This window comes from Furipterus horrens, unplaced genomic scaffold (assembly GCF_987537825.1).
Source record: "Furipterus horrens unplaced genomic scaffold, mFurHor1.1.pri manual_scaffold_3, whole genome shotgun sequence".
NCBI lineage: Eukaryota > Metazoa > Chordata > Mammalia > Chiroptera > Furipteridae > Furipterus > Furipterus horrens.
Genome location: NW_028327173.1, coordinates 204154118 through 204181440, shown reverse-complemented (window position 1 = coordinate 204181440; position 27323 = coordinate 204154118). Strand labels below are relative to the sequence as shown.

General features: G+C 42.1%; 3 protein-coding genes and 2 pseudogenes across 5 annotated transcripts; 4 read left to right on the top strand and 1 right to left on the bottom strand.

Moving 5' to 3' along the window:
- Nucleotides 1–2286: 2286 nt before the first annotated feature.
- On the bottom strand, nt 2287–16722 carry UBR7 (ubiquitin protein ligase E3 component n-recognin 7). The gene is made up of 11 exons (XM_090271339.1): nt 16508–16722; nt 14230–14363; nt 13713–13773; nt 12743–12838; nt 10686–10739; nt 10363–10468; nt 8914–9122; nt 8594–8743; nt 7907–8069; nt 6815–6876; nt 2287–2439 (listed from the first exon to the last, which is right to left on the bottom strand). Exons 1-11 carry the CDS (start codon nt 16655–16657, stop codon nt 2347–2349), a joined length of 1278 nt encoding a protein of 425 aa, XP_090127465.1. The 5' UTR covers nt 16658–16722; the 3' UTR covers nt 2287–2346.
- On the top strand, nt 5021–5738 carry LOC150017197 (nascent polypeptide-associated complex subunit alpha pseudogene; annotated as a pseudogene).
- Nucleotides 16723–16853: 131 nt separating the features above from the next.
- Nucleotides 16854–25805, top strand: GON7 (GON7 subunit of KEOPS complex). 2 transcript variants are annotated; one of them, XM_090271337.1, is made up of 2 exons: nt 16854–17125; nt 25702–25805. In XM_090271337.1, exons 1-2 carry the CDS (start codon nt 16918–16920, stop codon nt 25803–25805), a joined length of 312 nt encoding a protein of 103 aa, XP_090127463.1. In that variant the 5' UTR covers nt 16854–16917. The 2 variants fall into 2 exon arrangements, with proteins under 2 accessions (XP_090127463.1, XP_090127464.1); XM_090271338.1 differs by lacking the exon at nt 25702–25805 and adding an exon at nt 19403–19738 and having other exon boundaries at nt 16857–17125.
- LOC150017195 (U6 spliceosomal RNA) lies at nt 19533–19629 on the top strand (annotated as a pseudogene).
- On the top strand, nt 25791–26708 carry LOC150017193 (four and a half LIM domains protein 1-like). Of its 2 annotated transcripts, XM_090271335.1 has the most exons (2): nt 25791–26341; nt 26508–26662. In XM_090271335.1, exons 1-2 carry the CDS (start codon nt 25833–25835, stop codon nt 26602–26604), a joined length of 606 nt encoding a protein of 201 aa, XP_090127461.1. In that variant the 5' UTR covers nt 25791–25832; the 3' UTR covers nt 26605–26662. The 2 variants fall into 2 exon arrangements, with proteins under 2 accessions (XP_090127461.1, XP_090127460.1); XM_090271334.1 differs by having other exon boundaries at nt 25833–26708.
- Nucleotides 26709–27323: the final 615 nt, after the last annotated feature.

The window sequence follows — 27323 nt, the reverse complement described above, 5'->3', positions numbered from 1 at the left end:
CAGGTGGTGTAAACCCAGGGCCCTCAGGTCAGCCCACAGTTATGGAACAGCAGGGGATATGAATCAGTGCCCCCTACTTGAACAGGACCCCAGGGCAGTAACCGCTGTTGGAGCATACTCATCCTCATCTTCTGATAACCAGTACAGGGACGCTTGTGTATGTTTAAATGACCACAAACCATCTGAAAAGCTTCTACTGTGAATTGGTTTTATTTAATTTTACAGAAACCTGATTGGAGTTTAGTATGTAATTACAAGTCCAGCTACAATTCTACAAAAATGGACATACAATGCTGGAATTCCTTAAAAGCAACTATCATACTCTTCTTTTGCATAAAACATGCATTAACTGCCACATGTTGGCCAAAATCAGTCTCTACAAGAAGAGACAGTCCAATACAGTCAGTAAGAAAACCAGTTGTGAACAAAAGGGTAAAAAAGAGGTTTCCTGGTTAATGTAAAAGAAGGAATAGTACCTTTCATAAAACGGGCCCTTCAGCACTGGGAGATCTGTACCTGTGTGCTGGACAGTAATGCATCACCTCTGAGACCTGGTCCTGTCCTGACCTGTCATGGAAGGGACTTCCTGGTAGTTAAACACTTGAGAAGATACAAACTTTCAGGCCACAACAATCTCCTACTTGTGCAACCTCGCAGAGCGGGTGCCAAAATCCTGACTTGGAAGAGTTCCCAAGCTGGGAACTGTCAACGTCAAAGACGCCCTGACCTTTCCAACCTAGCCTGTTGACATTTCTCTACAAGGCCAGCCCATGGCACGCAAGCTTCTCCTGTGGCCATAAGACCTTCCAGCTCCACACATTACTCTTCCTGACCTGTGATTAGGTGCGATGCGGAAAAAAGATGGGATGGACCACTCCTTGAGGCCTTGACTTTCTGTAGTTCTCGTTCATCTCACTCAAGGATCAGTGGGTATTTGTCTAAGTGGCTGCTGAACGCACAAAGCAATATTAATATTAACATCTGTGGCCCCAGAGCCTCAAATACTCGTTGTCACATACCTCAAAGCATGTCATCTACTGTCAGGAAAGACCTCATTCCTCCAATGAGCAACTGTTTATCAAAAGGTGTTTTCCACATAGACTGAGGGGCTTTAGAGATTTCAAGCCAACTGAAAGGACTTCCCTTCAAATATGGGATTTTATACAACATTCGTTAAGGTTTTTTATAAGATTTCACAGTCATGAGAGCCGGCTATAGGCGTGAACTCTTCTGTACATAAAGCTCATCACTCGCGCAACCTAGGATCTCATTTGGAATCTCCACACATCCTGCCTTTCCAAAACGGGGGGGGGGTGGGGGAGGGGGGGCACACTGCCCTGCTCACTACAAGTAAGCTAAGGCAGTATCTCTTTCTTCAGCACAATTTGAAGGTGAAAATAATTTACTGGGGTACTAGTAACATTTTCTTAACAATATCAAAATAGGCTTGTTTTTAATATCTGCTTATGAATATCCCTGATAATACAAAGAGATCCAGAGGGCTCCGTAAACCGCCACGGCTGGTTTCACAGGGTAGCGCCGGTCTAGCTTCTAGGCAGAGAAGGGGCGCGGTGCTGGCACGTTTTCTCAGGGAGCCCTGCGAGCGCCACAGGACTGCCCTTGGCCATGGGACTGGGAATGAGACGGTCACTTTAAATGTATTAGTAAAACTTGTACCCGAGGTTGGCTTCCTCGGTCCTGCCTCCTGCCGTCAGCCAGTCTCTGCCTGTGACAGACACCCAGGCGCCAAAGCCCTCAGTCCTAGCTGCTCCAGAGGCCGGGCCCAGAGGAAACAAGTTTCAAGATCCCTTCTAGGCCGTGACCAAACCTCAGAAAGGAGGCATGTGAGAGAAGTAGCAGATCAGGCTTGGGGAAGCTTTGACCCAAGGCACCACGATCATGGGGGTGAGGGGACCAGAGAGGTTCTAGCTGACAGGAAGACGCCCCCAAAGCAGGTCCCGGAAGAGAATAGCTCTGTGGCAGAGTGGACACGTTCAGAAGTTAAACATGAAAAAATTAGAAAAGAAACTAGTTTACTTTCTCAAAACCAAATCAAACTTCTTAAAACTTATAAGCAAACAACCCTGGGGAGACTGGGGGCATGGTGGGGGCTGACGGCTGTGGAATGAGTTGCTTTCAGCTGAGTCAGAAAGAAGAATGCTGGTTGTGAAATCGGCATGAACGCTGTGGCTACTGGCGTTAAGGAGAGGGAAGGAAGCTCAAGGTCAGAGGAGGAGCCCCTCCAAGGCGAGGGTGGAAGAGGACCAGATGGGAAGCACACCCTTAATTCCTGGAACGGCAAGTGGCGCCTCCGCCAGCCCGCGTGAGAGGGAGCCACGCTCCCCTCTAGCTGCAGTAGTACTGCATCCCGTCCATTCGCCTTCTCTTTTTTGACTGAAACTCTTCAAAGAACTGCTGGATGTCCTCTCTCTTTACAACCTGTTGATGAAGAGCAAAGATTAGGAAAGAAAACGACATCACAGAACGGCAATAACCAGTCACAACGTTCACAAACAAGTCAAACGATACTGCTGCTAAAAACTTTTAATGGGTAATTAATTATCCTCTCCCCATTTTACGGAGCTCATCCAGGCTCAGAGAGCCTGAGCAGGGTAGACACGCAGCTCAACAGAGCAGCCGATGGAGCCAAGCAGAGGTTCCACCATCTCACTCGGCTTCCTCATACAAAACAAGATAAACGCGGCACCTATGTGACAGGGTCATTTGACAAGCAGACAAGACACAATGCCTGTGGAACACTCTTGGCACATAGTAAGTTCTCAGTAAATATTAGCGAGAAGAGAACCCTGGCTAGTGTGGCTGTGGGCTGGGCATCGTCCCACAAACTGAAAGGTCTCCCAGTCAGGGCACATGCCTGGGTCATAGGCCAGGTCCCCAGTTGGGGACGTGTGACAGGCAACCGATCAAGGTCTCTCTCCCTCTCTTCCTCCCTCCCTTCCCCCTCTCTAAAAATAAATAAAATATTTTTTAAAAAAATAGCCAGCACAAAACCTGAGAACCCAAAGGTCTTGTAGACCACTGCCGCCTCTCATTCCACAGCTGTCTTTTGGGAATGTCCCTTAGCTCTGCATGAGCGCATGCGCGCGCGCGCGCACACACACACACACGCGCGCGCACACACACACACGCACGCACACACACACACACACAGGGGTTTTATTTTGAGATTTGTGCTTGTTTCTTTCCTGACAAAAAGGAACCTAAAAACTTTTTCCTCTTCAAGAGTCCAAAATTAAAGATGCCTGTATATAAACAAAAATATAATTGGCAAAAACTACAGAAGCACTACTCTTAGTAAATGAATACCCATTTTATGTGATAAATGAGAAGCTTATCTTCCATTTTACTGGACAAACAGACTGGAGCAGGACACAAAGGTGTTTATGACAGAGCAAAATAAAATACTACGAGTAAGAAAATAAGACAAAGGGAAAATATGGACAAAAAGTAAACTGGGACAGCCCAGGAGTCCCTGCTCATGCCAAGAGCCAGTCTTGCCAGTGAGCCGATCTAAAGCTGTCTAACGGCCACTAGGGACAGGTTTGTTAATTATTTTTAATTATAAAGGTCAGACATGCTTATTGTTGTAAAGAAATTAAGGCGGGCAGGGAAGACAGGAAGTAGTGAATGTACTGTGAGCAAGGGGGAGAAAGGTAAGGAGGAAATGAACTCCTGAGCAAAATGCAGAGCCCCCTCTCTCACTCCCCAGGGGTACGTGCTGCTACCATGCAAACGGCATGCCATCTTGAAGGGCTTTCTTGGGTAAGATACGTATTTAATCCTCTAAGTGAAAGAGGCTAAGATTTTGCCAGTGCTCTGCCCCAGACCAGCGGCTCACATGCCAGTTTCACAACCACTAAGAGTAAAAGTGCTGGTCAGCCAGCGAGGAACGAGAGCCCCGAACCGATTCCAGATCTGGGCGGCTCCCACGCTCTGAAATACCTGAGGCCACTGGCTAAATGGCTTGGAAGCTTACACTTATAAAATGCTAGTAAACAGGATACCTGGGAGTTCCGCTAGCAAGGATTTATCCTTACCTGGGATCACAAACATTCAACGCTGAAAGGTAATAAAAGGAAAACGTGTCTCCTGCAAGATATTGCGGGAGGAGACCTAAAAGCGCACAAATCAGTGTGTGCCATTTTTAGTTTCTAGACATACGCAAATGGTCACAGCTAACATGCAGAGTGGAAATCTTAAAGAAAAAATTCTTGGTTCAATAATAAATCGATTGATTTGTCACAGAAAATCTGTGGTTTCTAAGTGGTTTCTATAATAATCAGACACAAAAGCTAGAGAGGCAGCGTAGAAGTTCTTTAGCATTACCTTCTGTGGACAAATAAAACCAAAGAAGATAACTCTTACGTCAGCTTAAGGATGTTGTGTGTTTGGTAAAGATCTGGTTAGCAATGTCATGGAACAAATAATATAAAAATAATATTTTCTGTCCTTCGAAATAATCACGTCAGATTTTAAAATTCCCTTTTACGAAGACTCATAAAGAGCAACTCTAGTGTTAACGAAGATATATATGTTAAGGATGCACGTGAAGACTTTGGATAAAACTGTTTCAAATGTGAATGGAAAAAGGCAACATGTCTTTTTCTCTCTCACGCGAGTGTAAGTGTGTACATGTCAAATAAAAGCATCAAAGAGCTCTGTGACCACAAAAGCACGAGAGCACAGGCTCACAGCTGACTTAAGAGCCCACGGCAGGACACCCCTGAAAGGCTTCCAACGACCACTACAGGTGCAGTTTAACAGTTTCACCCATGAACATACTTATCCTTAGTCCTAGCAAGAGAAGCATGTGTCTACATTAACCAGAGGACAGTCACTACAACAGAAATAAGAATAACTCCAGAAAACTCAATTACAACACAGAATACCCTTTTTAATGCTACATGCAAAGTTGGTTCTCCAATTCTTCCCAATTATATATATTTTAAGATCAACATGAATGGTTGTTAATGAAATTCAGTATCCGAAAAAGGAATAAATGAAACTAACAAGCAAAAAGAAGAATAACTCTAGTCTCTGCCGCCATCTTGGTTCTCCATTCCCTGCACAAAATACCCGGGAAGCCACAGAAACCGTCCCTGCTACAGAGCAGGGGCTGCCACAGCCCCAGGCTGAGACGGGGTCTGGAACAGAATCCGACAGTGAGGAATCAGTCCCAGAGCTCGAGGAACAAGATTCCACACAGGCAGCCACACAAGAAGCCCAGCTGGCGGTGGCAGCTGAAATCGAGAAGAACCAGTCGGGAAAGCAGAGCTGGAGGGAAAAGGAGGCCGGGTGGCCATGTCCAAACTGGGTCTTCAACAGGTCGCAGGCGTTACTAGGATCACCACCCAGAAATCTAAGAATATCGTCTGTCATCACAAAACCAGATGTCTACAAGAGCCCAGCTTCAGATGCCTACACCGTTTTGGGGGAGGCCAAGACCGAGGAATTCTCTCAGCAGGCACAGCTGGCAGCCGCTGAGAAATTCGAAGTTCAAGGTCACGTTGTCGCAAACATTCAAGAAAACACTGTATTCCAACTGTACAAGAGGAGAGTGAAGAGAAAGAGGCTGATGAAACTGGTGTGGAAGTTAAGGACATAGAACTGGTCCTGTCACAAGTGAATGTCTCAAGAGCAAAGGCAGTCCGAACCCTGAAGACCTGAAGAACAGCGGTAATGACAGTGTAAATGCTATTATGGAATCAACAATGTAACCATCTAAAAAGAAGGACCTTTTTCTTTTTGGTTTTTGAAAAGATTAACTGCAGCGTGGTTTGAAATTTGTACTATTTCTATCAATAAAATCATGGCTTCTTGTGGGATGAAGGAAGAAAGAATAACTCTAGGTTAAGAACTGCCGGGAGGCAGGACGATGCTTTCAGTGACAGTGAAGAACATACTCTAAGAAACAAGAGAACTATTTAAGAGAGGGCTCTTTTAACTTCTGAGTTTAAGATTCATTTTGCAGAAAGGCAGCAAGCACTGTGACCCTGTCCAGAAGTCTAGGCAGCTACAAGTTCTTCTCCCATTTGTGAAAAAAAAGAAAATGACCTAAAGTAGGCTAGCAGAGACTTCTCCCAAGAGTATCCGTCAGACCCTGCCTGACTGGATTTGCACTCTGCCTGTAACAGAGTAAAACATACACTGTCTGTGAGGATAAACCTTAGGCCATGAAAAGAAAAGTTAAATTTTGTTTTATATCTGCCTTAGGAAGATAGGAAAGTATTTTAGGAAAAATTCATCACAAACATGACTAGTGAAGGGCTAGCAAGTATTTATAAGTTCATCTGGAACGCTATTTAAAATATTTCACATTATAGACTCAGTGTCCCCCTTACGAGTATACAGATTTTCTTGCAGGTAAGAGAAATGTTTTAGCTTCAAATTATGAAGTTCTTTTACTTTTTAGAACCCAGAATCCCCAAAACGGGGTCTGGCTTTACATTTTTCCTGCCTGGTCAGTTTTCCTTCCTCTTCCAAGGCTCCCTACTTGAAGGTCAGGTCCACGGAATGGAGGTGGCTGGTCCAGGGGCCTTCTCCTAAGCTACACCTCCACTCTTCAGATCCTGTGGAACCGCCCCATCCCTCATTCCTTCTGGCCGAGGGCTGGGAAGGACGCCCAGTGGGACTAGTCTGTGGGTGTTTCAGCAGCTCCTACTGATTTCCACTAGCTCTGCCAGCCTTACATTCTCAAGTATCCAGTTTAAGATGCCCGTTTTGTTTCAACAAGGAAAATAAAGTTCATGCAAAACATACAAGGCCGCAATTAAAAGTCTTTAACTCAACTTACCGTGCCTTCATCAGCAAATCTCTTGAGATAGTCTTTCAGTTCAGTCTTCAAGTCATTATATTCTAAAGCAAAACAACAAAATAGATAAGCTATTTGCTTTAAGAAACAAAATATTTCTTTACCACTGACTTTTGAGTATATAGTTTAAATTTTACTTAACTTCTTTAGTTAATAGTTTCAATTTTTATTTAAATGAAACTTGCGTAAGAATCTTATCCTGTTTCTCCCAAATTCCTTCATTTTGATATCAAAAATAAGACTTTTCTTATTAAAAAAAATAATTCAAAAACCAGAGAAAGCCTCGCCCCATAAAAGATTAGGTAAGGATTTTTAAAAGGCTTTCCTATCTCTCTGGAATTATAATATTTGAAATCACTTCAGATTTGCCCAATACTAAGTTTTAAAACTTGTTCAGTCACTCAACAGTGTGTATTATTTATGAAGCATCTTAAGGGCTACAAAAAATCATTTATATGCAGCCTCCATCTTCAAAAACTTTTTAGTCTAATAAAGACAAAAGGAAATTAATCAAATAGTTATCAGTAAGGTAGAAATGATCAATGCCATAAGAGAGACACAAGGGGGTGGCAGCCTCGTAGGAACTGGTGGGGACAGAAGTCACTAAAACAAGTTGGACATGCTAGGGGGATGTAAAAGCCTGCAATCAAGAATGTGGGGACATTTTTTCCTCTAGTAGGTTGCTGTGAACCACTGAAGCAACCTCACGACCTGTCAAAAAGATGACATGTCATACTCAGAGAAAACTATTTTTCCTTGAATGAAAAAAGAAATGCATTCTCTAATATTCTTAACTCACACATCTATCCTTCATCAAAAAATAGCACATGCTGTGGTTTCTTAAGCATGTAATTATTCTAGCACGTAACTGACTCAAAGATAATAGCAATTAAATACCCAGCAACATTACCCTCAAGCAAGTATAGCTGAGGTCTACTGTGCAATTCCAAATGTAAAGTTTCTTTGTATGAAATTAAAACAATAGGTAACACACGTCCTCCTTATAGATGTGTATTTTCAACAGCAGAGGAAACTTCTGAACTTCGTGAACTCTCACACTCAAACAGTATTTACCACAAATAAGCTCCACTTGCTGGACCCTGTTCATGCTGTTGAGCGTGTCCATTAAAGGGTCCGTCCTGTCAGCTGCCTGGGCGACCTTGCCCTTGTTTTCATAAGCCAGAACGGTGTCGTACTCATCCGTCAGGAACAGGACATCAAGATCGCCATACATTTTCTTTAAAAAAATAAAACCAGGTTCCCCATTAGAACAGCATGTTATTCTCAGAAAGTCAACCTCACGAGAATCACTAAAAATTGAGGGGTTTTTTAGATTAACTGCAGAAAACCTGAGCCTTTTACTCGAGTTGCTTGAGTGACTTATTCTTTTTGCACATATCTCTTTTAGAAATCTCTGAACTTCCTAGTAGATATTATATAGTCTAAGAGATCTTTATTTAAAAACCAATGACTTACTGTAACTCTTGAGCAATTTGTGTTTTCAAGCAATTCTACAATATAAAAAAGCTAAGAATTGCTATTTTTCCACTAAAATGAAGATAAGTAAATAAAAATAATGCACAATTCATTTCTTCCACAAGCATTTAGACTGCAAATACTATTTCATAAACCTGCTTAATACAAGAATTTTAAACTTCTCTACACTCCTAACATCAATTTCATAAATATACTTTTCAGATGTTCTTATTTTAGGCATCAATCCACAAAACACAGTAACACTGAATTTAATCAGGTCCTTACCATGCAGTCTTTGCAGGTACATAGCTTGCTACGCCAGTTCAGGGGCCAATAGGTGGCAGTGTCTTTCTTTATAAAATGCTTCGTTTTAAGCTCCTGAAGTTTGCAGCCAGACTGTGATTCTGCATTGAGACTCTGATTCTTAAACACTGTCTGAAATAAAATTAAGTTTTGAAATGTGATTTTTAAACTATCAGTTTTCATAGTTTATATTCGTAAGAGGATCTCTTTAGGCAAAGTATATAACTGAAATCCAAGGCTATAGAGCTTAAAGAACTAATTTTGCTTAAGTTTTCGTTCTTTTATGGCTCCTACTTCATTACCTGGAGACCAGATTCAGAACCAGAGCTGGTACATGGTTCATTAGTCTGTTCTGTTTTAACTTCCTTGACGGCATCCTTTGCATGTTCTGGAACATCCTCTTTCAGGGTACTATCTTGATGATCACCATTTTCAGGTTTGGTAACTTCTTGATCACCTATTCCATCGACATTCAGAGCCAACCCATCATCCTCAGCAGATAGTTTGGTTACTGTAGGTTCAATGGAAAAAAAACACACACACACATGCACATATCCACAAATGAAGTCACTTCACCTGACTAAAAAATATTTCAAATTCTGGAAAAGGAGAGAGTTAATATTAATCTTTGAAATAATGAATAAGAAAAAAACATCAATTTTTTTAGGTTAGACCTGCCAATCCAAGAGTTCAAAAAACTGAATGGTTCATTTAAAAATATAATCACTTCTTACGTACTTTTTATGTAAAGGAGGAAGAAAAATACCGCAGATGTTACAGAGATAGGATACCTCAAGCAGCAAGAGGCAGTAGGAAGAGATTTAACTGCAAACACAGATAACAGGGTGGTTTTGAAAAAACAAGTTTTCTTTTTCTTTAATTAATTTATTTATTTGAGGGAGAGAGAGAGAAACAACTATTTGTTGTTCCACTTATTTATGCATCATTGGCTGATCCTGTTTGTGCGCTGCCTGGGATCAAACCCGCAACCTTGGCGTATTGGGATGATGGTCTAACCAACTGAGCCACACAGCCAGGGCCCAACCAACTTTTCTTTATGAAGAAGAAATCAAAAAGGATGGGTTCGGAGGCAGAAATCCTGTGAAGGAGCACAAGGTATATGCTGGCATGTCAGTTTAATAGGAGATGAAGCCATTGCTGACAAGGAAGGAAATGAAGTGGTGGGGGAATCAATTAAGAAAACCCAATGAATGGGAAACACATGCAGGTGCAGTGGAAAGTGAGCGCGAGACCTGAGAAGGGCATGAACAGAAAGAGGGAGCGCCAAGCTCAAGAACTCTGAGACAAATCAAAGCGCAGGGTGAGCTCTTAGTTACGGCTACGCTGTTTGTGGTTTACAGGTGAAACGTTCCCGAAGGGGGAGAAGAGCAAGAAATTAAGAGGCCAGAGCAGCAGACACTATGAGAAACTGCCACTTAAAAAATTAGGTAATAGCCCTGGCTCGTGTGGCTCAGTGGATTGAGCGCTGGCCTACAGGCCAAAAGGTTACCCGTTAGATTCCCAGTCAGGGCACGTGCCCGGGTTGCGGGCCAGGTCCCCAACTGGGGGCATCTGGGAGGCAACTGATCAATGTATCTCTCACACATAGACGTTTCTCTCCCTCTCTTTTTCCCTCCCTTCCCATCCCACAAAAATAAATAAATAAAATCTTTAAAACAAAAACTCTGGCCTGAACATGCAAACTCCACGGGAGCAAGCTGGGAGCACACCAACCCCACGGAGACACCCACCAGCCAGCTGCGCAGCGTAAGCCCACAGGAAAGAGCAGCGCTCCATGCAGGCCTGGCACACCATCTCTTGGAAGTCCCCGCTCTCCGGGGGAACGGCGCCAAGATGCTGTGAACACAGAAAGCCGAGTTATTTTCCCTGTGACCTCCAGTGGTCCGAATGCTCGTTATTTTATAAACAAATACTGCAAAAGGACGCTGACCATGTCTTTATTGTATATTTTTGGAAGAGTAACTATAATATAAAATGAAACACAGTTCAGAAAGAAAAGACCTTTTTTGCTTTTGTAAAGACAACGGCTTTGAAAGAGGAAAGCTCTCCTTACCCTTCCGTGGAACCAGTCTTCACAGACTACACACTGGATCATCTCGTCCGGGACCTACCGTGGAAGAAGTCTGTATGTGAATGATTACACCGAATTCTGGGACGTGGAAGTACACCTGGCACACAGGAGGGCTGGCTAGTAACTAATTCTCCCCCAGATCCGTGAGACCACTGCCCATCCGCGGAGACAGGAAAAGCCACAGACCGAGGGGCCAGAGAGCTCACGCTATCCGAGCCGGCGCCACGGAAGGGTTGTAGCGCATGCAACAAGCAGCCTGCAAACAACCGCCAAAGCTCTTTCACATGAGTTACTTAACATCTGATTCTCAGAGAACTTTATAAATGCGTAGCGTATCCTCATTGTATACATAAACCCAGGCCCGGGGAGGTAGTACGAATTAACCAATGTAGAACGTGACAACTGGGACTTTTTACCACATCATGCTGCCAAGTAACTGCAAAATAAGTTACAATCTCTTGATAAACTGGACAGCAACAACTTCCCTAATTTAAATAAACTAAACAATTAAATTCTAGCCTAAGAAAATTATATACCATAGGGCATCAAATATTTTCACAATGATTTTCCTTTCATTCCCAGGTTTTCACAGCTAGTGATTAACACTCCAATATTATTCTGTCCCTTCTCTACTGTGGTATATTACGGGAAAAAACCATACATACATCAACTTTATTCTTTCTTCTGCCTTTGTTAACTTATAGATCTTTAATTTTTTCCTCTAAATAATTTGGCTTAATAATTAAAATTCCAAGACAAAAGGAAGACAACTAATTTGTCTAAATTAAAAAGATACCTTTCAAATCAGTAAATACATAAACAAAATTCAACCCAATGACAATATGGGCCAAAGATATGAAAGAACAATTCAGATAGATGGTTATTACAAATTTCCAATAAACTCAGGAAAAGATGCATAATCTTACTCATGACCAAGGAAAGGAAAGTTTTTAAAAGATACTGTTCTTCACATATTAGAATGGCAAAATTTTAAAAGACTGATAATATGTAAGGATGGCAAGATTGTTGGAGAAAAAACAGGATCCTTTGACAGTAACCCTTTCACAGACATGATCACAATTTTAAACACAAATATTCTCTGACCCATCAATTCTGCCTCTAGGTACCCATTCTACATAAGTCCTCCAGGAGTTCACTCAGTTGTAATACTGTGTAAGTGTGTTCACTACGGCTTTCTACATAATACTGAAAAAACAAACAGAAAATGCTGTTCTGCTAAAGAATATTTAGTAACTTATGGCTTATTAAAGATATACTGACAGTGAGAAAAGCAAGTTGCAAAAGTGAATGTACAGAACTTTCACTTTTGTTAACAGGAAACTGTAAACTGACACATACTCACTGACTTGCATAGGGACACGTCTAAAACATGTGCACCAAAGTGTTAACAGTGGCTACGCCTGGGAGAAAGAAGGTACAGGAATGAGGAAGAATTCTTTTAAAATTTTGTGTATATATTTCTTTGGTTTTTTTTGATTATAGAGAGAGAGGAAGGAAGGGAGAGAGAAACACTGTCTTGCTGCCCCACCTACTTATGCGCGCATTGGTTGCTTCTCCCACGTGTCCTGCGGACTGCACCGCAACTTGGGTGTGTTGGAATGATGCTCTAACCAACTGAGCTACACAGCCAGGGCAAATTTTGTGTGTATTTCTAACCAAAAAAGTTTAAAGGATCATTTATATACGCTATTTCTTTCCTTCCAGGGAGGCAAGAAATTTAAGGTAATGTTTTGGAAAGTTTTGGGGGGAGCAGAGCAGGCAGGCAGGCAAAGAGGAACAGGATAGAGTAAAGTCCTGGCTTTGGGAAAGTTCTATTCAGTATTTCATTCTCATGATGTAAGAATAAAAACAATTGAGATCAATACCAGTTATAAATCCAGCTCAGATTCGTCAAAAGGGATAAATCTAGAATCCTTCACAATCCCCAAATTTCCCCTGAACAGTTACAGAGGCCCAGACATGACAAGAGGCTGAGGAGTGAAGGTTAGAGATTATATAATTAACCCCAATTCTCTTACCTCATCTTCAGGATCAGGATAAGGTCTCTTGCAAATGCAATACAATCCAAAAAAGTTGTCATTATACTTATTGCCAGAATTTATCTTTGCTTTGTCCTGAAAGATATTAATTTCAATATAATATGTTCTAATGTTAACTATAATTTCATACATCATGACATTTCTGCACTCAACAAGTTTCAGCATTAAATATACAAAGAAAAAGAATTCATTCCTATTAAAGGGATACTTTTTCCAGGACACAGGCAAAAAAGAAAATTCAGTTTTTGTACCTTCTTTGTAGCAATTAGGGGAAAATGAATATACTCATTTAATAAAATAGTAATGAAAGTTAATCACAAGTATTAATTATCAATCTATGTGAACAGACATTGGCCTATGATTTCAAAATACTTCTTAACAGCCAGCTGTATGCTATAGAGCTAAAGCCCCCAGGTTACTAGGAGGTAAAAACAAAAAGCAGACAATTATCTAAAAATAACTTTCAAAAGAGAAAAGCCTAATAGTTTTAGCAATTATGATCGAACAATGTAAAATCCCTTACTTTCATTTCTGCTATTTCACTAAGTTATTGTGTAAGCGTAGTTTTTATTAGCCAAAAAGCTGTGAAAACCTCTTGCGTGCATCCAGCCCACCCTCATTATTACCAACTTTTATTCACCCAGTTGTTAGTCATACCCTTTGCTTTTAAAAGCCTCAGAGCATGAGCACAATCAACATAATTTAACCTGAATCACGGCGAAGGACATTTGCCCAAAACCTTCCACGTTAATTACAACATATACTGTAGGCTCTGGACAGGTTACTTAGTTTTCCAATAGAATAAAAAGTAAAGTCTAATAATGATTTGCCCATTTGCAAAGAATAAGCACAAGAACCCCCTTTTTGAAAAATGTTCAGTTTTTATCCACTCTGTCAAATATAAATTTCAGCTATTTTCAGTTTATGTATAGTTATAGTGCTTACTTACAGGAAATAGTTTGCATTCCAAATTTTTAAACTTGCTGTTTCCACAATCACAACAAAAATTTCTGAAACAAAGGAGGAAGAGCCTATTTTAATTTTTCTTTTAAATCTAATGACTTTTTAAAGTTTGTATCATAGCCTCCTCCCTTTCAAATCATTTTTAGGATCTAAAAACTGCCCTTGGTTGCTGCTCAGGTGTCCAATTCAGAATTTCTCCAAACACATAACAGTAAAAGATTTAATAATTCTGGAAATTAACATGCAGAGGTAAATATCTATATAACACCCAGAGACATGAGTAAATTAATGGCAGAGAATGAGTAGTTTGAGTTTATACCAAAATTATATTTTAAAAGGCCCTCTAGAAAAACTATGTCTTGAATCATATTATATAAAACAACTAAAACACATTTTACCAGTGCATAGCTACTCTGAATGGAAGAGCAAAATTAAGAAAAAAGTGTAGCTGGGAAAGTATCTAAAATGTAAAAAACACCCAGCCCCAGTCTGACTGTCTTTACCTCTTTGTGTATAGCTCAAATAGTTTATGACTTCCGTGGCATTCGTAACTGCAAGCTAGGCAAATTCCAGCCGGTTCTTCTCCCTCTGGGGTACAGGTACTACAGGCATACAGTGCTTGTCTCTTCACAGAACCCTAAAGACAGCCCCAGAATTGAAGAGGAGAATTAATGAGCATGGCATAATTATCTGATACCCATACTACGATCTGAGAAGTAAGCGAAACCATATTATCTGTGGTTACGATCTTCCTGTAAAAACCACGAAGACTAATTAAAAAGCTCACCCGAGAGAGTGCCAAAACACTGTTCAATGTTTTGTATCACTGTGTATGTTTTCCTTCCCTTTTTATTTACTGATTTACAGAGAGGAAAGCCAGGAGGGAGAGGGGGAGGCAGGGAGGGAGAGAGAGGAGAGAGAGAGAAACACTGATTCTGTTTCGCAGGCATCACTGGCTGGTTCTCATGTGTGCCCTGACTGGGATCCAGCTGCCACAATGGCGCATGGGGACAAACTGATCAACTGAGTTACCTGGCCAGGGCCTTACTAGTGCGTGTTGTCACAGAATTTTTCTTAAAATGACAGAAAGTTTTGCTCTGGCTGCTGTGGCTCAGTGGACTGAGCGCGCCGGCCTGCAAACTGAATGGTCACCGGTTTGATTCCCAGTCAGGGCACACGCCTGGGCTGTGGGCCGGGTCCCATTGACGTTTCTCTCCCTCTCTATAAACAAACAAATAAATAAAATGATAGAAAGTTTAATATTTTCAATCAGCTGTGAATAAGCCGGTCTGCTTAATCATTTTAACACATGAGAACACAGGAGAATGTGTGCAAGTTTATGTAACATCGCACTTTAAATGTGGAAAACGCTTGCGATTCCACCGAAGAGAAAACCACCGCATTAGGAGACTCCGCTGTAACATTTAGAGGCGCAGTGTCGCGACATCGGCAACTCCTTTTCAAGTGGAGAAAGGTAAATGTAAAACGTTAAAAAAGGAATATCTGTAAGAGAAATTCAAGTCTATTACTCTTTCAACTGATTTGTAGATTTAAAAAGGCTCACTATAAAAGCTGGTAGAGAAAAACGGGCAAAACTTCTACAAATCCCGCTGCTCGCCCTCCTCCAGGAAGGAGGGGAACATGGGGAGCTCCCGGAGCCCGGGGGGATGTCCTACTTCCTGATCCGGCCGGTTCGGGCTGGCCCTTGTGGGTTTGTTTGCAAGCCCTACACGTGACTTGTGCAAGTTTCCATTTATTTTACCACAATGAAAAGAAAAATTTACGTAAGTCTATTTTATAAAGCTGACTACATTTCAAAAATAGTTTTATGCACTTTTTTTTAATAAAAAAAAAGGAAAGCAGAGGAAAAGTTGTCCCAGTGGGAACCAAAGGTTTTAAAATCCCAGCCAACATCTGGGCCGGTCTCCGGACCCCAGGGTTGGAAGTCCAACCACGTCGCGGCGTAAACGCCAACAGCCGGCATTATGAACTCAGTCCACGCGTAACCCCCGAGGCTCGTCCCTCCTTCCCCAGCGTCCCCGCCCTCCCCCGTGGGAGCCACTTATCCATCCTCCCAGTCCGCACCCTTTGTTAGCTCTCTTCTCCCCACCTCCATCCGTTTTTGTACCCAGAAATAAACAGGATGAGTCAGGCAACACCGCATCACACCCCCTTCCGTCCTCCACAGCGGCTTCCCAACGCCCCCTTTCCCCTTCGAGCAGCTCCTTCTCGCCCCTCCTTCCCCCTCTGCAGTGCCATCTGGCGATCGGGTCCCCGTCCCCACGCGGGGGTAGGCTGCAGAACGACACGGTACTTGTTCGGTCTCGCCAAAAAACTACCAGCGAACCGGCTGTCAAGGAGCCCAAACCCGTCCGGGGAGACGTTCAAATCCAGGGCTCTCTCCTTGAACTCTGCGTCGTCTCTCCCATTCGGTTCCTAATAAATGCCCTCGCATGGGAAGCGTAGGGACAAACGTAGGAGAGGTCACGGGAACGGTTCCGTGAAAAGCAGCCGGGCCCCGAGAAGAGGCAGGCAGGAAGGCGAGAGCAGCTGCTCCGGGGCCAAAGCCTGGGGAACCCCGAGCGGCCGGAGGGGGCCCGTGATGGACACTGGCTCAAGGCAAAAGGGCACCTGGGCCCGGGATGGGGAAGCCTACGAAGAACGGCGGCCCGGCCCAGCACGGGGAAGACGGCCGCGGCGGGCGGAAACAGGGCAAGCCCTGCGGGGAAGAGAAGGTTCCGCGGGAGCCCGAGGGGAGCGAGGCCCCCGCCGCGCGCCCACCTGCGAGTAGGAGCACTTCTCGGAGTCGCTGCCGCCCAGCACGGCGCACGCCTCATTCTCCAACTCCTCATCCTCCTCAAGGACGTCGACCAGCGACACCACGGGCTCCAGCTCCGACTGCCGCCCGCCGGACTCCTCGGCTCCAGCCATCCTCAACTGTCACAGGACCAGTGCTTTGCCCTGACGGAGGCGGGAAAAGCGGCCCCGAGAGGCGTGGCCGGAGGAGGCGGGTCCCGAGTGCGAGGAACCAATCCCAAAGAAAGAAAGCTAAGAAAGGGGGAGGAGCGACTTCCGTTTGTCGGACAACGGAAGTCGCTCCTCTCCTTTCTCCCGCCTATGCCAGCGGCGGGCTGGCTTCCGCTTCCGGGTGGTAGTTCCTCGTGGCGCGTTCTTGAAGTTCAGTGGTTGCCATGGAGGTGTTGGGCGAGTACGTCGGGCCGGACGGACAGTGGCAGCAGCTGCGGGTACCCTGTGATGCGCCGGGCGACGCTGACGCTTTCCAGGGCCTATTGTCAGGGGTGGCCCAGATGAGGGAGCTGGTGGCCGAGCTCTTGGGTCCCCAGACACAGCGGGAAGCACAGGAGCGGCTGGCGGCGCCTCCAAACGAGGCCCTGGACGGTGAGCTCTGAAACGGTGGAAGGCGGGGAAGAGGAGCCCGGGAAAGAGCTGTTCCCGGGAGCCCGTGTAGAGTAGCGGACCTGAAGAAAGTGAGCTTCAGGGGAAGAAGAATTCCACCTAAAAATTGTTCATACCGCCTCCCTCCCACCCTTCTGGGCGGGATCGGGGCTGATTTATTAGGGCTGCTTCTACCTAAACCTTTTAACAACTCTATTTCTTTTCACATATATATATATTTTTTAAAGTGCTGAACGCCTGCTTTGTACCAGGCACTGGGCTGAGTTCTGGAGCAAGAATGAGGTGAACGCGACTCAGTTACTCTCCTTGTGGACCTCAGGGTGATGCGGGGTTAGGCAATAAAGAGTGTAAGTAGGACCCCAGGATCATCTCTACCTGCAAATAGAGAGGCCCCAGGAAGGCTTCAGAGAGGGCATGACTTGAACTGGGTGTTGAAGGATAAAAAGGAGTTTTACAAGGTGTAAAATTACCAAGGTGTGCAAGATTGCCAGCTATCAAAGAACAACAGGTTCTGAAGATTGGGACAGATTTCAGTTTAATTAACAAGCCTAAAGACGTCCAGGCACTGCTCTCCCGTATCCCAGTTTTGTAGGTGCCGCTTGAAAGTAGACGCGTGAAATTTAACTGATTTAATATTTTCAGAATCTTATCTTGAATACAAAAATAGGTGGGTACATTTGGACTGCCTGGAACTGAAGAACCTAAGAACTAAATATTGGAGTCAGGGCTTAATTCCCCTGTAGAATAGCTTAAACTCTGTACTTTCCTTTTTCATCTTGATTTGTTTTTGATAGTTCAGATAATGTGAAGGAGATATTTTGGAACACTACATTTGAGTTCAGAAAATAGATTGTTTCTGGTTCACATATATCTAGAGTAAAGTCCTGTTTTTTGGCTCCAGAAGTACCTCTCTAATCTGTTGAAAAATGTTATCATTGGCAGAAGGACAAGAGTATAGCTAGAGTCATTTCTTAAAAATCTGTCATTACTTATTGGAAAAATAACTGCCACCTTTTCTACTAATGGTGCATCAGTAATATCTTTGCATAGGTGGACATGTTTTTCTATTATTTGCTTAATGAAATCTCTATAAAGCTTAGGTTTGAATTATCTTTGTTAAAAATGATAAAGATAAAATGGTGAATTTTATGTCTTATGAATTATTATGTCTCAACAAGTAATTACAAAATAAAAAATTATAAGTACTAAAGAAAAGTGATAGAACTTAACACTAAAAGTACAAATAATCCAATTACCAAATATACAAAGGATTCAAGTAGACAATTCTTCCAGTATGCGGGGCAAATAAGCACATGAAAAGGTGTTCAGCATCGCTGGCAATCATGGGAATGCAAGTCAGAACTGCAGTGAGATACCACAACACACCCACTAGAATGGCTATAATCAAAAAAGAGCAGAAACAAATGTTGGCTGGGATATGAAGAAATTGGAGCCCTTGTCCATTGCTGGTGAAAATGTAAAACGGCCTACTTCTTTGGAAAAGAGCTTGGCAGTTCCTCAAAAGGTTAAACATAAAGTTACCATCTAACCCAGCAATTCCACTCCTAGTTCAGCCAACTGAATTGGAAACATATGTTCACACAATAACTACACAGTAATGTCCGTAACGGCATTGTTCGTAATAGCTAAACAGTGGAAACAACATGGATGCTCACCAGCTGATGGGTGGTTAATCAAACTTGATACATCCAAATAGTGGAACATTGTTCAGCAGTTAAAAGGAATGACGTACAGATACATGCTACAACATGAATGAATGAACCTCGAAAACATGCTAAGTGAAAGAAGCCAATTCAAAAGGACACATATTGTATGATTCCATTTATACGAAATGTCCAGAATGGACAAATCTGTAGAGGTAGAAAGTACATAATGGTTGCCAAGGACTCGGTATGGAAGAGACTGCTGGTGAGTATGGGATTTCTTCTAGGGTGATGGAAGTGTTCTAGCATTAGGTAGTGGTGGTTATGCAACCGTGTGGATATACTAAAAATCAATAAGCTGTGGACTTTAAAAGAGTGAATTTTATGGTTATATGAATTATGTCTTCAAAAAAAAGTGATAGGAAAGGTTTTAAACACCAGAATTACTGAAATCTTTGTAATGGGACATACTTCAAATCTGGAATATGCATGGTTCTATTAATCCTAAAGTGAAGTGGTCTCATTTTCAACTGTTTTAATTAATTTCTCTCAACCACAGAACATATTGTCATACAACAAATATTTATTTTAAAAGGTGATGATGAAGATGATGCAGAAGATGAAAATAACATTGATAACAGAACTGATTCAGATGGACCATCTGCAAAACGGCCAAAACCACCATCTTAACAGTAGCTTTCTTGAAATTTAAAAGACTGCTTGCCATGCTCGCTTCGACAGCACGTATACTAAAATTGGAACGATACAGAGAAGATTAGCATGGCCCCTGCGCACACAAATCATGAAGCGTTCAAAAAAAAAAGGAAAGAAAGACTGCAACCATGTCTTAGTTATCACACACTGACATTTAAGGAAGACTTCTACTCTTAATTTGTTTTGTTTTCCTGGGACAGTCTTGTCAGGGAAAAGCAAACTTCTGTTTTCAAGAAAGATAAAATAAATGTTTAGAAATTAATGTATTTTCTTGAATAAGAAATTTCAGGCTGTGGAAATAACAGAGAACACTTGATAATGTATAAAATCCTCTAAGTTGGTAACTGAATTTTTATTATCTTCTACTTTTAAAATAATCATTGAATTAATTTGTGTGATATCTACTTCGTTTAACTTCGACTTCTGTTATAAAAAGTATTGTCATGGTTCATGGCCAAAAATATTTCAAAGAATTGACGTGAACAAGTGATGAAGCTGGGCATTGAGTAAAAGAATGGCAATCTTGTCTGAGGGACTGAGGCATTTTTTATTTACTGTGCATGTTTCCTGATTCATTTAGATAACAAATGCAGAGAGATCAAGTGCACTTGAAACCTATGTAATTTTATTACCCAGTGTCACCCCAGTACATTTATTTTTTTTCAAAAAAGAATGGCAGTCTGTTTAAGTAGCAGGAAAACAGGAATAGAGAGAAGTACTGAATGAAAAAAGAAGAGCCCCTGAAGGAAACCTTGAGTCCATGCTCACACCCAATATACAGACATCCAGAGATGATACCATTCAGTGAATATACCTCTAGATTAGGACGAAGTATGTTTGCTGTTGTGAGTACGCAAAACAGAGTTTGTTCTTGTATTATTATTTATTAATTGTATTTTCCATACATAAAACTGTAAGTCTACTTTTGCCCCACCCTGTATGCTTAACTTGTACCTTAAGAGAGCTAAATGAGGTGTTCTTTTATGCCATGGTATGTTATATATATAGGCATAAGTATAACCTGTAAATAAATCTATGTTGGCTATAACTTATATATTTCCTGTCAGTCTGTAGCCGTACTGATTTTGCTTAACAAAAAAACTACCTTAAATCCTTGAAGTGTGTGTATCCCTTCTTGTCAGTGGGACTAAAGCATTTTTTGTTTACTGTGCATGTTTCCTAACTCATTTAGATAACTAAAATGCAGACAGATCAAGTAGCATGTACCTAATAAAATATAGTCATAGCTTTTTAGAGTTGGGAGTAACCTCATGTAAGTATTATATGATTTATTTTAAAGATAAATTGAATCTTAGAACATGTGTTTGCCCTGAGTTACGGAACTATTCACAGAGCTGGGTTATATACGTAGCTTTAAAAAGATTACCATTCCTGGCTGGTGTGGCTCGGTGGATTGAGTACCGGCCTGCAAACCAAAGGGTCACTGGTTTGATTCCCGGTCAGAGCACATGCCTGGGTTGCAGGCCAGGTTTCCCAGTTGGGGGCACATGAGAGGCAACCACACATTGATGATTCTTTCCCTCTTTTTCTCCCTTCCCCTCTCAATATAAATAAATCTTAAAATATATATATATATTTTTTAAAAGATTACCATAGTACTATCAATTACATATTCTGAAATCTATAGCTTACAAAGTAAATGCTATTAAAGAAACGATTTACATAGCTTTTCATATTTTTAAGATATTGTTTTAGTTGGAACATCAGCCTTCTACTAAGTACTCTTATGTAATCAAACATTTCCAACTAGCCCTAGCTGGTGTAGCTCAGTGGATTGAGCACCAGCCTGTGAACCAAAGGGTCACTGGTTCGATTCCCAGCCAGGACACAGGCCTGGGTTGCGGGCCAGGTCCCCAGTTGGGGGTGCACGAGAAGCAACCACACACTGATGTTTCTTTCCCTCTCTTTCTCCCTCCCTTCCCCTCTCTCTAAAACAAACAAACAAAAAAAAAACTTAAAAAACATTACCAACTAAAAAAAGTTTTGTCTTTTTTTAAAGATTTTATTTTTTTATTTTTAGAAAGGGGAAGGGAGGAGGAAAGTGAGAGAAATGTCAATGTGCGGTCGCCTCTCATGAGGCTGCATCTAGGGACCTGGCCTGCAAGCCAAGCATGTACCCTGGCCAGGAATCAAACCAGTGACCCCTTGGTTCTCAGGCTGGTACTCAATCCACTAAGCCACACCAGCCAGAGCTAGAAAAAGTTTTATATAGATGCTCTTTGACTTGCAATGGGGTTTACATCCCAATAAACCCACTATAAATTGAAAATATGTTGAAATGCATTTAATCCACTTAATTTAGCAAATACCATAGCTTAGTTTGGCTTACCTTAAACATGCTCAGAACACTTACATGAGCCTATAGTTGGGCAAAATCATCTCATTTCCACTGCCCAGCACAAAAAGGAATGTACCACATATTGCTAGCCCAGGAAAAGATCAAAATTAAAAATTTGAAGTAGGATTTCTACTGAAAGCACATTGCTTGCATATAATCATAAAATCAAAAAATCATAAGTTGAACCATCGTAAGTCAGGAACTGTGTAAATGATCAGAAATACCACGTTTGTTTAGTTTGTTATGTCTTAATATTGGGACCTAAACTTAGTGACTTTTAATGCTCTTTTATCTTCATATAACCTGTAAAAGCAACATACCTGTGTAGTTAAAAATAGTTCATATTTTTAAATTAATAGCTAAACTTCACTCCTGAATATTTTGCTTCCTTCTTTGTTTAGTAACTATGTTTAGAAAGAAGAAATTTCAAGATACTTGCACTTCTGATTCAGTGTTTTATGGCCTGGGTTATAGGTTTTATTGATATTTTCCTTAACTTTAATACTGATTTTAACTCTTAATACTGTCTTCTTCATAAGTGAGCCATTTGTTTGGCAAAAAAAGATCAGTGTGAAGGACCAGTATAGAAAAAATGCCTTGCCTGGTTTTCTAATCTGCCTCGTAAGGGTACAAACAGCCACAAACAAACGGAACACAATCTAGGCGCTTTTCAAACCCTGGGCCAAGGGACCTCCTTTGCCTGCCTAGCTCTTCTCATCCTTTAGGTTTCAGTGTAAACATTTCCTCCAGTAGGCTGCCCTGGCTTTCTAGACAATGCGAGGTCCTTGTGCTGTGCGATTCTGAGTCAGCAGTGCCCTCCACTTCCCCCTCATAATATGAAGTGTTCTATATAAGCATATTGCTTCCGCTACTCAGATTTTTTTAACTTTATTAAGAAGGCCTGGACTTTTCAAGGAAATAAAATTTATGGTTCCTTCCAAATGAGAAAATCAGTTAAGAGACATCTGTGGCCCTTAATTTATTATGTCCTCTTTATCTAATTCCTGTTTAACCTATTAAAAATACACCTATCAGTGGCATCGTTCAATCTGTACAAGTATGGACTATTCCTTTTTTTTTTAATTAGTTTATTTTTATTGATTTAAGAAAGAGAACATTGATTTGTTGTTTCACTTACTTATGCATTCATTGGCTGATTTCTTGTAGGTGCCCTGACCAGGGATCGAACCCGCAACCTTGGTGTATGGAGATGACACTAACCAACTGAGCTACCCAGCCAGGGCTAAATTTTTATGAGAGTTTATTTGAGCCAAACTGATGACGTGCTGGGAAACACAATCTTAAGTGCTCCAGAATATCATTTCTTATATGGCAATAAGAGTCATACCTAAGATATCCTGAAAACCTAGGCTTTTTAACTCAATTGTCAGCCACCACGTGGTAATAAAATGTTTACAAGAAATTCCTGTTTGAACTGATTGTGGTTGAACACTGCAAAGTTCAAAGCTGTATATTACCTTAAATGCAGCTAGTGATAGTTTGAAATAAAATTAGCATGTTAATTATACTACAGTCATTCCTGTGATAATTATTTCTTAGATATCTAATATAGTAGGTACAGTGTAAAATTCTTATCAAAACTGAATACAGGGGTAGGCAAAAGTAGGTTTACAGTTGAGCCCTGACTGGCATAGCTCAGGGTTGGGCATCACCTCGCAGATCAAAAGGTCACCGGTTCGATTCCCAGTCAGGGCACATACCTGGGTTGCAGGCCAGGTCCTCAGTTGGAGGCATACTAGGGGCATTCAAGAGGCAACTGACCAATGTTTCTCTCCCTCTCTTTCTCCCTCTCTTCCCCTCTCTTTAAAAATAAATCAATAAAATTGTTTGTTTTTTTTAAGTAGGTTTACAGTTGAGTATGCAAAGTGCAGTTTATTCTCATTTATTGTATTATTTCTGTAACCGTAAACCTACTTTTGCCCCCCCACCCCCATATTTGTAAAATAACATTCAGTTTTATTTTAACAAATGAGAAAGAAATTGGTTTTTGTGGTGAAGTTGGGTTCTTTTCTCACTACTTAGAACATAATATTGGGTTGGGCAAAAAGTGCATTACATTTTTCTGTAAAATAAATGACATTTTTCATTTTTACCAATAACTTGATTTGGATATTTTGAGCATGTCAGCTGTCTCCCACTATTGGCTTCTAGTGGGTAGAGGCCAGGGCTGCTGATAAACATCTTCCAGTGCATAAGACAGCCCCACAGCAAAGAATTATTTGGCCAAAATGTCAATAGTACCAAGAAAGTTCACAAACCACTTTGACACATTGGATCGATCAGTCATAGCAGCTTCTCCAGGCACTGCAGAGATTTATTTATTTTTTGCATTTCAGATGTGTTTTTACCTTCCTTGAAATAATAAAGCATAACACACCAAAAATGTTGCATATCTTCTTCCATCTTCAATATTAAAATGGATGCACAAAATTTCACCAAATTTGATAAGTTTTTTTAAATGCATGCTGATATGATAGCTGTCACAATACAATCTAACAAAATGTTTCAAATGAAGTTAAAGACAACTAAACAGCTACTAAAGCCATCTACAGAAAAAATGTAATGGACTTTTGGGGCAACCCAATAAATTTCAGGTTGATTCAAGAATTTTAATGTAAAGAGGAAAACCATAAAATAAAATGGATTAGTTTTTGTAATTCCAGAGTGAGAAAGGTTTCCTAGAGTTTTTTTGAAAAGCAAAAGCCATAATCAAAAAGATTAGTAAATATGATTACATAGTGAAGTTTCTGAACATTCTGTGAATAAGGTTAAAAAAAGGAAAAAGGCCCCAGCTGGTGTGGCTCAGTGGATTGAGTGCCAGCCAGTGAACCAAAAGGTTGCCAGTTTGATTCCCAGTCAGGGCACATGCCTGGGTTGCGGGCCAGGTCCCCAGTTGAGGGCATGTGAGAAGCAATCACACATCACTGTTTCTCTCGTACATCATGTTCCTCTCCCTCTTTCTGTCTCCTTTCCCCTCTCTAAAAACAAATAAACTTTTTTTAAGAAAAGAGAAAAGGTATTTTGTATTTTCAGCACAAATGACTAAGAATTAATTTCTTTTATGGACCTCATGTGTACCTGTCAGAAAGAATGGAAATGGGCAAGAGAAAGAAACAGCAAGAGCATAAGAAATACACATGACTTTTAAATGAAAATTAAAACCATAATGCAGTATCATTTTTCAGACTGAAAGATCAAAAGTTGTGATGCAATATTGAGCTGGAAAGGATGTGAGGTCTGTAATATATATTGATGGTGTTAGCGTAAACTGGTATAAGCTCTTGGAAAGTTAAGGTGAGAATTCTATTCAAATCTTAAATGTATGTGCTCTTTGATTCAGCAGTTTCACTTACAAATTTATCCTATAGGTAATAGCATCACGTGCCCAGATCTGTTTACAAAACTATTGACTGCAGCGTTATTCTTCATAACAAAAGGCGGTGCACAAACTAAATATCCATCAGAAGACCCTAGTTAAATAAAAACAGTATATTGGTCATATTAGAACATTTGTGCGGGCATTACGTGACCAAGGTATAGCTCTGTGTGTTGTTAAGGATCAGTCTCTAGGCTGTGGTGTTAAGTGAAAACGAGCAAACCACAGAAACAGTGTTTAGAACGCTACTTACTGCTGGAGACTGCTGGCTGGGTGGGTATGCCTGTAATTTCTCTGAAAGGGTAGTCAGACTGCTTCTAGAGAGAGCAGGGGTCGGGGCTGAGAGGGAGGTTTTTCATCCTATACCCTTTTGTTGTCTTTGCATTTGAAAAAACGTGTTACGTGTTTTTATACACAAATGCAGAAAAAGTCGTGGAGCCCGCCGTGCCACCGCAGCTGCTGCAGCCCCCCAGGACAGCTGGGCTGACGGCCCTATCCAGCGTCTCGTTGTCCACACAGCCCCTGTGAGACCCCTCCAGGCACGAGGTGGGCGCCATGGCTGAGAATGCTGCCTGCCCCCACTGCAAGGGCCCGCTGCAGGGGAGGAAGTACGTGGAGAAGGACGGCCACCGCTGCTGCCTGGACTGCTTTGACAGGCACTGCGCCAACGTGTGCGTGGAATGCCGCGAGCCCATTGGCGCAGACTCCAAGGAGGCGTGCTATAAGAACCGCTACTGGCACAGCGGCTGCTTCCGCTGCGCCACGTGCCTGCACTCCTTGGTCAGCGAGACCTTTGTGGCCAAGGACGACAAGATCCTGTGCAACAAGTGCGCCACGCAGGAGGGCTCGCCCACATGCAAGGGCTGCCTAAAGCCCATCGTGGCGGGAGACGAGAGCGTGGAGTACCAGGAGTCCATCTGGCACAAAGAGTGCTTCACCTGCAGCCACTGCAAGGGGGTCATCGGGACTGGGAGCTTCTTCCCGAGAGGGGAGGACTTCTACTGTGTGGCTTGCCATGAGGCCAGGTTTGCCAAGCGTTGCGTGAAGTGCAGCAAGGCCATCACGTGTGGGGGAATCATGTACCAGGATCAGCCCTGGCACGTGGACTGCTTTGTGTGTGTTAACTGCTCTACGAAGCTGGCTGGGCAGCGTTTCACCACCGTGGAGGACCAGTATTACTGCGTGAACTGCTACAAGAACTTTGTGGCCAAGAAGTGTGCTGGATGCCAGAACCCCATCACTGGGTTTGGTAAAGGCTCCAGTGTGGTGTCCTATGAGGGACAATCCTGGCACGACTACTGCTTCCACTGCAAAAATTGCTCCATGAATCTGGCCAACAAGCGCTTTGTTTTCTATCAGGAGCAAGTGTATTGTCCTGACTGTGCCAAAAAAGTTGTAAAGTGACAGGGGCTCCGGTCCTGTAAAATGGAACTGAGTCTTGTTCTTTGTGTGCTCACCCTCTGCCCCGCACCATCCATGGGGAGAGAGCAGCCTTTCACACCTCTTCAGAGTTGTTCCTCTGTCTTTTCTCCCATTTTACAGTATTGCTCAAATAAGGGCACAATGATCAGTCATACTAGGATTTAGCAAAAAACAACTCTGCAGCAAAGTTAGTTTTGTGATGGCTGCAGTTAAGAAACAAACACTTCAATAGATTGACTCCTCTGCATGTCTGTCATAGAGCAGAAAAGTGCTCACCATTTAGGTGCTTAGTGATGTGAGCAAGAAGCCCTTAGAGATAAGGCCCCGCCGAGACGCCCTTCCTGGCTCGTCTGGGCCGTGTGTTCACATGACACAGCAGTTGCAGCACCTGCTCCAGTTCACCGCTCACCCTGCTCTGTAGTGGAAAGAAAACTTACCGAAAAGCATGGTCTGACTTCCTCATCAAAACCTTCCTTCTGCTCTTTTGTGCTCTTGATTCACTAATACAAATTTCCATTTGTATTAGCTGGGATTCTAATATTTTTATTTTATTTTTTTTAGAGAGAGAGGGGAAGGGAGGAAGATGTGAGAAACACCAACCGGTTGCTTCTCATACCCGCCCCG

Excerpts from the sequence above, each read along its gene's own strand:
- UBR7 (XM_090271339.1), bottom strand. The coding sequence starts at position 16,657 with ATGGCTGGAGCCGAGGAGTCCGGCGGGCGGCAGTCGGAGCTGGAGCCC. Across the intron at positions 8,744-8,913 it reads GTTCTGAATCTGGTCTCCAG|ACAGTGTTTAAGAATCAGAG; the intron begins GTAATGAAGTAG and ends ATTTTATTTCAG. Across the intron at positions 2,440-6,814 it reads GATTTGCTGATGAAGGCACG|GTTGTAAAGAGAGAGGACAT; the intron begins GTAAGTTGAGTT and ends CTTCATCAACAG.
- GON7 (XM_090271337.1), top strand. The coding sequence starts at position 16,918 with ATGGAGGTGTTGGGCGAGTACGTCGGGCCGGACGGACAGTGGCAGCAG. Across the intron at positions 17,126-25,701 it reads TCCAAACGAGGCCCTGGACG|AAAAAGTCGTGGAGCCCGCC; the intron begins GTGAGCTCTGAA and ends ACACAAATGCAG.
- LOC150017193 (XM_090271334.1), top strand. The coding sequence starts at position 25,833 with ATGGCTGAGAATGCTGCCTGCCCCCACTGCAAGGGCCCGCTGCAGGGG.